At 51.1% G+C, this 9605-nt stretch overlaps 1 protein-coding gene across 1 annotated transcript in view; it reads left to right on the top strand.

Annotated features, from left to right (window-relative positions):
- The window catches only part of LOC109925017 (calmodulin-binding transcription activator 1-like), a 53454-nt gene extending 46066 nt beyond the window's left edge, over positions 1-7388 (top strand). The window contains exons 16-18 of the mRNA XM_048620010.1: positions 1832-2019; positions 4914-5160; positions 7302-7388. Of these exons, the coding sequence (XP_048475967.1) occupies positions 1832-2019; positions 4914-5160; positions 7302-7379 (513 nt within the window). The 3' untranslated portion in view covers positions 7380-7388. The remainder of the gene's footprint in view (positions 1-1831; positions 2020-4913; positions 5161-7301) is intronic.
- The last annotated feature ends 2217 nt before the right edge of the window (positions 7389-9605 follow it).

The raw sequence follows: 9605 nt of genomic DNA, 5'->3' as shown, positions 1-9605 counted from the left end.
ATCCCACACCCCACCCTAACTCCACCGGATATCCCACTCCCCACTCCCACTCCTCCGGATATCCCACTCCCCACTCCCATTCCTCCGAATAACCCACTTCACACCCTAACTCCACCGGATATCCCACTCCCCACCCCCACTCCTCCGGATACCCCACTCCCAACTCCCATTCCTCCAGATAGCCCACTCCCCACCCCCACTCCTCTTGATAGCCCACTCCCAACTCCCATTCCTCCAGATATCCCGCTGCCCACCCCAACTCCATGTGATATCCCACTCCATGGGATAGCCCAGACCTAACCCCTGACATCAGACTCTCACCAAACCAACTCCTGTGCACAACAAACTGTCAAACCCATGCTCTCCAGGAACCACCTTAATCCCCTTGGCTGTGCTGACTTTTTAAAAATTCATTTTGTGGGATGTGGGCACCTCAGAATTTATTGCCCTGTGTGTAGGTGCCCCCCTTGAGAAGGTGGGGGTGAGCTGCCTTCTTGAACCACTGCAGTCTATGTGCTGTGGGTTGATCCACAATGTCCCTTACGGAGGGAATTCCAGGATTTTGACCCAGCGACACTGAAGGAACGGCAATATATTTCCAAGTCAGGATGGGGAGTGGCTCGGAGGGGAACCTGCAGGGGGATGGTGTTCCCATGTACCTGCTGCCCCTTGTCCTTCTGGATGGAAGTGGTCGTGGGTTTGGAAGGTGCTGCCTGAGGATCTTTTGTGAATTTCAACTCAACTCTTGATGTGAAAATTTCCCGGAAAAGCATTTTCTCGACCTCCTTCACCCAAACCTTCGCATCCGCCTCCTCCCCACCCACAAAGTAACCTCTCCAATGCCAGGCTATGCCCATCTCCATGAGACAATGTTACCATTGTACCTTGACATTCAATGGTGTTACCATCACTGAATCCCCTGGTATCAACATCCTGGGGGTTACCATTGACCAGAAACTCAACTGGACTCACCACATAAACACAGTGGCTACAAGAGCCGGTCAGAGGCTGGGAATCCTGCAGCGAGTAAGTCACCTCCTGACTCCCCCCCAAAGCCTGTCCCACCATCTACAAGGCACAAGTCAGGAGTGTGATGGAATACTCCCCACTTGCCCCTGGATGGGGTCAGCTCCAACAACACTCAAGAAGCTCGACACCATCCAGGACAAAGCAGCCCCCGCTCGAATGGCACCACATTCACAAACATCCCACTCCCCCCACCACCGACGCTCAGTAGCAGCAGTGTGTACCATCTACAAGATGCGCTGCAGAAATTCACCAAAGATCCTCAGGCAGCACCTTCCAAACCCACTACCACGTCCATCCAGAAGGACAAGGGGCAGCAGGTACATGGGAACACCACCCTCTGCAAGTTCCCCTCCGAGCCACTCCCCATCCTGACTTGGAAATATATCGCTGTTCCTTCGTTGTTAATTCAGAGGCACTTTTTATTGATATGATCTTTCACACAAGGTGAGTATAGCTAGTTGGGCCCAGCGTTTATTGCCCATCCCTAACTGCCCCTTGAGAAGGCGATGAGCTGACTTCCTAAGCCAGTGTTCTGTAGATACACCCACGATGTGGGAGGGAGTTGCAGAGTTTTTATCTCAGCAACACTGAAAGAGTTGGAGGGGAGTAGTCATTGTTGGCTTTGACATGTCGTGAGCGATTTTTGTTTTGAGAAGTACCTGAGGACAGGATTTTAACACATTGAGTTCAGGTTGTTTCTGCCTGTAGCAGTGTTACTGAGCTCATCTCTCTGTCCCTACCCTACATACTGATGCAGCTGTCAACCTACCGTCTCTCACTGTCGGCTCTCCTGTCACCCCAGGTTGATATGATTACTTTGGCGGAGCAGATTATTGATGCCACTCCAGAGAGGATCAAGCAGGAAGATTTTAACACCGTCGAGACAGCTCTGAAAGAGCATCAAGACAATGCAGCGATCAGTGACACCATGAGCTGGCTGGCCAGCTACCTGGAGAATGTTGACCAACTTCCAAACTTCTCCCAGCACAGGTAATCCCAGTGGATCCACGAGGCATCCTCACTGGACACAGGATAATAGCAAATAACATGTGCATTGAAAGAGGATCACAGTCAGGGAGTGATGGGGATCATTGGGTTGGGGATCACTAGGTCAGACATCAATTGGGATCCACTGAGTCAGTGATTTGCTGGAGATCAATGGGTTGGGATCCAATGGGGTCAACTGGGTTGTGCATCACTAGGTCAGGGATTATTGGGTCATGGTTCCAATGTAGCTGTTTGGATGTGGATCTGAAAGAGACCATGTATGAGGAGACCTGTCATGGATCACGAGGGCTGGCAATCTGGCGGGAATTACTGAAGCTGGGAATATCATTTTTATGAATAGGGATGGACTTCGTTGGGGATGATCGTTCTGCAGTCTGATAGGGACGAAGATTGGGACATCTGATGGGGATCACTGCAATTATGGATCAATGAGGATCGCGAGACCTGGGGATCTGATTAGGATCTCTGGAAATAAAAATCAGATGGCACTCACTGGGATGAGGGAGTCAATGGGACTTTGGAGACAGGTTTGTCGCTGTATAACACTGGGGTACAGTACTGGTGGGGACAGGTCTGTCGCTGTATAATGCTGGGATACAGTACTGGTGGGGGCAGGTTTGTCGCTGTATAACACTGGGGTACAGTACTGGTGGGGGCAGGTCTGTCGCTGTTTCACACTGGGGTACAGTACCGGTGGGGACAGGTCTGTCGCTGTATAACACTGGGGTACAGTACCGGTGGGGACGGGTCTGTCGCTGTATAACACTGGGGTACAGTATTGGTGGGGACGGGTCTGTCGCTGTATAACACTGGGGTACAGTACTGGTGGGGACAGGTCTGTCGCTGTATAACACTGGGGTACAGTACCGGTGGGGGCAGGTCTGTCGCTGTATAACACTGGGGTACAGTAGCAGTGGGGACGGATCTGTCACTATGTAACACTGGGGTACAGGACCAGTGGGGACAGGTCAGTCGCTGTATTCCACTGGGGTACAATACCGGTGGGGACAGGTCAGTCGCTGTATAACGCTGGGGTACAGTATCGGTGGGGACGGGTCTGTCACTGTGTAACACTGGGGTACAGTACTGATGGGGACAGGTCTGTCTCTGTATAACGCTGGGGTACAGTACCGGTGGGGACAGGTCTGTCACTGTATAACGCTGGGGTACAGTACCGGTGGGGACAGGTCTGTCACTGTATAACACTGGGGTACAGTACCGGTGGGGACAGGTCTGTCTGTGTATAACACTGGGGTACAGTACTGGTGGGGGCAGGTCTGTCACTGTATAACACTGGGGTACAGTACTGGTGGGGACAGGTCTGTCGCTGTATAACAGTGGGGTACAGTACCGGTGGGGACAGGTCTGTCGCTGTATAACACTGGGGTACAGTACCGGTGGGGGCAGGTCTGTCGCTGTATAACACTGGGGTACAGTACCGGTGGGGACAGGTCTGTCACTGTATAACGCTGGGCTACAGTACCAGTGGGGACAGGTCTGTCGCTGTGTAACACTGGGGTACAGTACCGGTGCGGTCAGGTCTGTCAGTGTATAACACTGGGATGTAGATTTGGTGTGTAAAGGTGCTGATTTGGTAAGGGATGTGGCTGGATGTTGTCCTTTGGGGAACAGAGAGTAACTTGCGTGTGTGTTTCTGTTGGCCAAGTGTTGTGATAGCCAATCCTGTACCAAGTGATGTTGATCATATGGAGTGCAGTTAGCGCTGGGTAGAGGTGACATTGAGATCTGGTCAGGGTTGTACCGCCTGTCTTTGATGTGCTGTGTCTCTCTCCCCTCCCCACCCCCAGCTCCACTGGGATTTATATTGGACGAGACCCTGATTCAGGTGACATGTTGCCCAGGATTATATTCCCGTGCTGACGCACAAACTGACTGCTTCAGATTGTTTTGAAATTCCATGCAGCCTGAGATCTTGGCGAAGTGGGTGAGGACAAGTCTGCAGCCGCACCCAGTCCCAGTGTGAACTAGCTGCAGGAAGTGTTTACACTGAAATCTGCGCTCCGATTATTATTCCACAGCCTGTCTACCAGGCCGTCAGCTTCACTTTGAGAGCAGACTGTGTCTCGGCCACACAGCCAGAGCTCCCCTAGCGGTTTTGAAGCAGTCAATGACCACAGCTTATTTCCACCTAGCTCAGTAATGTTTGCAAATCTTGGCCAGTCAGCATCAACAATTGGGACTAGTATTGATCCTGCACTCTCACCCCATTACTCCTTTCTGCATCGTGGACATATCTCGCATCCCTTTAATATATTTGTCGTGCTCCCCTTCCCCACACTCTACAGGAGTGAAGGCCCCATTGCTCCCACTCTCTGCATTCCTGATGGAATCGTTAGAGACTGTCTAACATAGCAAGCCCCTCTCTGAACAGGACATATTCGCTCTGCATTCCTTCGATTTTTCATATTTTGAATGACCATCATCGGGTCACCCCTCGGCCTTTCCAGACTACCCATCAGTCTGTTCCAGGGAAAGTACCCACATCATTCTGCTGTCAATACAAGTCACTGACCATTCTCCATGGTAAATACTGGAGATTAATTTCAGTCAGACATTCTGAAGATGTGAAGGAGCAATTAATGAAACAATGCAACTGAAAGGGAGCTTTAATCTGTATCTAACGCTGTGCTGTCCCTGTCCTGGGAGTGTTTGATGGCAGACAGTGTAGAGGGAGCTTTAATCTGTATCTAACCCTGTGCTGGCCCTGTCCCTGGGAGTGTTTGATGAGGGACAGTGTAGAGGGAGCTTTACTCTGTCTCTAACCCAGTGCTGGTCGTGTTTTGTGATTCGGAACATTAGCACCTTCATAAGTGATGAGATGATTGCAGTAAGTTGGTTATGTTCCTCATTCTCAGGTCTATGTACAGCCAGCCACTGACACCCCCATCAAACCCCTGCCTGAGCCCTGTCAACTCTCCACTCAGTGACATCACCTTTGAGAGAGTCGATACTCCAGCCAACACTGATTGGTCAGATTTCCTCAATGCATCAGCGAATGGGAAGATGGAGAGTGAGTTTGCATTGCTGACTCTCTCAGACCATGAGCAGCGAGAGCTGTATGAGGCAGCACGTATCATCCAGACTGCCTTCCGCAAGTACACGGTAAGCTCTGTGATAGGATTGTGTCTGCTGTCAGCACACGATCCATCAGTCACTCTCTCCCCTCCTTCACGCTGTCTGCCTCTCTCTCCCTCCCTCCCTCTCCACGCTCACTCTCTCCCCTCCTTCACGCTGTCTGCCTCTCTCCCTCTCCACGCTCACTCTCTCCCCTCCTTCACGCTGTGTGCCTCTCTCCCTCTCCCTCTCCACGCTCACTCTCTTTCTCTGCACCTTCACGCTCCCTCTTCGTTATCTCTCTCCCTCTTTCCTGATTGTTTTCACTCCCACCCTTCCTCTCCCCTGACTTCTCCTGCTCTCTGTCTGTCTTTCTGCCCCTGACCACTGTTATTGGTCTGACCATCTTGTCGCATTGTCCCCCTCCTGCACTCTGTCTGTTCTCACACACTGTGCCTGTCATGTGGGTTTGTTGGCTGTTGTGTGAGACTGTGGGTTGTCGGTGTGAGACTGTGGGTTGTCGGTGTGTGTGAGACTGTGGGTTGTCGGTGTGTGTGACTGAGAGTGTTTTAATTTCCAAAATATCCATTGTGACCTGAGTGATGTGTATATTTCATTTTTAACCCAATGCTATTATTTTTGAGAACCCGCTCGTCTTTGTGGCCACTCTGGGCTGAGAGTTGATGCTAGCCCTTGGCAGGGTCACTTGGTGCTCGATTAGGTTTGGTTCCTTCAGGCAGCTGAGCATTTCTCTCCCTCCCTTCTTATCCAGTAGCCTCTTCGACCGACTGTACTGTAAGAAAATCCCTGTGCACTGGGATTGCAGAGATAGTAGCATTGTGATTGAGCGCAAGAAGCCCGACACCATCCAGGACAAAGCAGCCCCCGCTCGATTGGCACCACATCCACAAACATCCCACTCCCTTTCCCCACTGACGCTCAGTCGCAGCAGTGTGTACCATCTACAAGATGCACTGCAGAAATTCACCAAAGATCCTCAGGCATCACCTTCCAAACCCACTACCACGTCCATCCAGAAGGACAAGGGGCAGCAGGTACATGGGAACACCACCCCCTGCACGTTCCCCTCCGAGCTACTCCCCATCCTGACTTGGAAATATATCGCCATTCCTTCAGTGTCGCTGGGTCAGAATCCCTGGAATTCCCTCCCTAAGGGACACTATGGGTCAGCCCACAGCACATGGACTGAGCGGTTCAAGAAGGCAGCTCACCCCCACCTTCTCAAGGGGGGCAACTAGGGATGGGGCAATAAATGCTGCCCCCAGCCAGCGACTCCCACATCCTACAAGTGAATAAACAAAACCAGACCTTGTAAATAGCTGCGGACGCAGAGGTATCCCAGTAGTATTTCCAATCTCCTTCACTTCTGTTCCCAATGAACATTGCACTGAGATCAGAGGGGCAGCCTTGCACAGTGAGAACTGATCTTCAGTTGTTGGGAAAAGTTGGGAGCTGGGTTAATGCCTGGTGTACGGTAGACTGGCTGAAGCTGAAGTCAGTCTGATGTGACTCTGACCTTCCAGTCCAGGCAGAAGGTTCCTGCCCAGACGGTGCAATCTATTCCTCTGCCCAGAGACACTGCCTGACCCATTGGGCATTTCCTGCTCGTTCTGGTTTCCATGTCCCATTTCCTGCATTTGGCAAGACTTTATAGAATCCCTACAGTGTGGAAGCAGGCCATTCGGCCCATTCAGTTCACTCTAACCTTCCGAAGAGCACCTCACCCTGACCCACCGCCTGTAACCCTGCACATCCCTGGGAACTATTGGACAACTTAGCACGGCCAATCCACCCTAACCCGCACATCCCTGGGCACTACGGGACAATTTAACACGGCCAATCCACCCTAACCTGCACATCCCTGGGCACTATGGGACAATTTAGCACGGCCAATCCACCCTAACCTGCACATCTTTGGACTGTGGGAGGAAACCGGAGCACCCAGAGGAAACCCACGCAGACACGGGAAGAATGTGCAAACTCCACACAGACGGTTGCCTGAGGGTGGAATCGAACCCAGGTCCCTGGTACTGTGAGGCAGCAGTGCTAACCACTGAGCCACCGTGCCAGAGAGAAGGAACGGATGGTGCCAGTTTTTTTTTTAGAAGCTTGAATGTTGAACTGTGCATTGACTAGTTGTCTAACTGCAGCCTGTGTTTATTGAGCAGGGCAGGAGGCTGAAGGAACAGCAAGAGATCGCTGCAGCTGTCATCCAGCGTTGCTACAGGAAGTACAAGCAGGTATAGTGCACTGTCCCTTGTGCCTCGTCCCATTGAAACGAACCACATGTCATAGGCAAGCACTGATCAAAGTTAAACATGAAGTTCGAGACCCACTCGATCAGCTTCCCCCCTCTGCCTGTGGACAGCATTTCTGATGTCTCCTCAGTATTTGATAAGCAGCCTCAGGTCATAACTCTCCTTCTGTAACTCAATAAATCCATGGAGATATTGAAACAAACTCAATTGCCTGTAAAGATAGTAGGAACTGCCGATGCTGGAGTCAGAAATAACACAGTGTGGAGCTGGAGGAACACAGCAGGCCAGGCAGCAGGAGCAGGAAAGCTGACGTTTCAGGTCGGGACCCTTCATCAGAAATGGTCCCAACCCGAAACATCAGCTTTCCTGCTTCTCTAATGCTGCCTGTAGCTTTGTTCTTTGCCTGTTGACTTGTTCATTGCCCCAGATTTAAAGTTTGTGAGGAAGTAGATGTGAGGTAATTGAAAGCACAATGTAAAACCAATTGATAACCAGCTCGATTAGCAGGGAGTCGAACACTCTCTTTATTCCATTTTCTCTCTTTGTTGTAAAAATGTGATTGGAATTTCTTCTTTCTGCTGTTCAGTCGTGCTGTGGAGCTGCTTATGCTCTGGGCTGTTATACACCATTTACTGTGATAGCCACCCAGAGCTGTCTCCTGGGGTGTCTTATCTGTTTCTGCACAGTTTCTGCTCTCAGCCTGGCTGTTTGCTTGGCTTTAATGCAGCAGTTTGGATCACAGCGTTGATCTGCTGGTGCTGCTGCGAGGTCTCTGACCATGGTGTGGATATTGTTTTACTCATCATAAGTGGGAGAGGGGACGAGCAGACCCAGCGTGATCAGCCCAGGCTAAGCCGTGCATGGCAAGCTCCCACAAACAACAACATGATGATGGCCAGCGAGACGGGTTTGGGTTGTTGGTTAAAGGACACAGTCCTCACTTTCTGTCCTGACAGAGATATCGAACAGGAGGTGCCCGTGACGTTGATCTCACCAACCAGATAGGGTCATGATTCAATCCTGCATTCAAAAGCCAGACTCTAACGGCATTCCCTCAGCACTGACCCTCCGACAGTGCGGCGCTCCCTCAGCACTGACCCTCCGACAGCGCAGTGCTCCCTCAGCGCTGACCCTCCGACAGTGCGGCGCTCCCTCAGCGCTGACCCTCCAACAGCGCAGTGCTACCTCAGCGCTGACCCTCCGACAGTGCGGCGCTCCCTCAGCGCTGACCCTCCGACAGTGCGGTTCCTGCTACCAATGATTAGAAATGGTGACAACCTGTCCATCAGGCATTGAGCCCAATTCCCCGACTCCCTCATCACCAGGAGGCTCCCATATTGAGGGGATGGGACTTGAATAGGATACTGGAGCCAGAGACTGAGGTCCAGGGTGTGTGTTGTAGGGACTGGGGAGAGGGTCGGAGGGTGGTATACGGTATGTTGGATGTGCCTCGGGCTTTCTGTGTCAGGGTAGGTGTGGCCTGATCACACTAACATTGCTCTCTTCGTTTCACTAGCTAACATGGATAGCACTGAAGGTAAAATAACATTTCAGGTTTTTGCTTGTCTTTCGGTTTGATAGTGTAATTGAGGTGAATTGCTGTCCCTGTGCCGTCCCTCAGCACCTGCCCTCGGCACTCTTCCGTTCGCCTATTTGATATGTATTGTAAATTCTGAAAGGTGTTTAATATCTTTGGTGAAACAATTGTTTAGGTTCCTATACTTTCTCTTCCTGTTCTGACTGATTCTGAAAAGGGTAATAACGGCCTGATCTCTCTCTGCACTGAGCCATGAGGCTGGTCCATTCATTTGGCTGGCTCCACAGACACTGATACAGTTTATAAAAATGCCCCATGGCACTGCCCTTGCCAAGTGAGGGAGAGAGGTGGGGGTTAACCATTGACAAACACTTGATGGTTGAAGACCATGTGGGAAGGTGTTCAAAATGATCAGAGGTATAGATAGAGTGGACAGCCAGAGCCTTTTTCCTAGGGTGGAGGTAGCTATTACGAGGGGGCGTAGTTTTAAAGTGAGTGGAGGTAGATATAGGGGAGACGTCAGAGGTAGGTTCTTTACTCTGAGAGTGGTAGGGGCATGGAATGCATTGCTGGAGAGGGTAGCAGAGTCGGCCTCATTAGGGGCATTTAAGTGGCTATTAGATAGGCATATGGATGATAGTATAAGGTAGGGGTGGAGGTTAGATAGACCTTAGATT

The sequence above is a fragment of the Rhincodon typus genome, chromosome 45, assembly GCF_021869965.1.
Source record: "Rhincodon typus isolate 14 chromosome 45, sRhiTyp1.1, whole genome shotgun sequence".
NCBI lineage: Eukaryota > Metazoa > Chordata > Chondrichthyes > Orectolobiformes > Rhincodontidae > Rhincodon > Rhincodon typus.
This window is presented reverse-complemented; position numbering and strand designations above follow the sequence as displayed.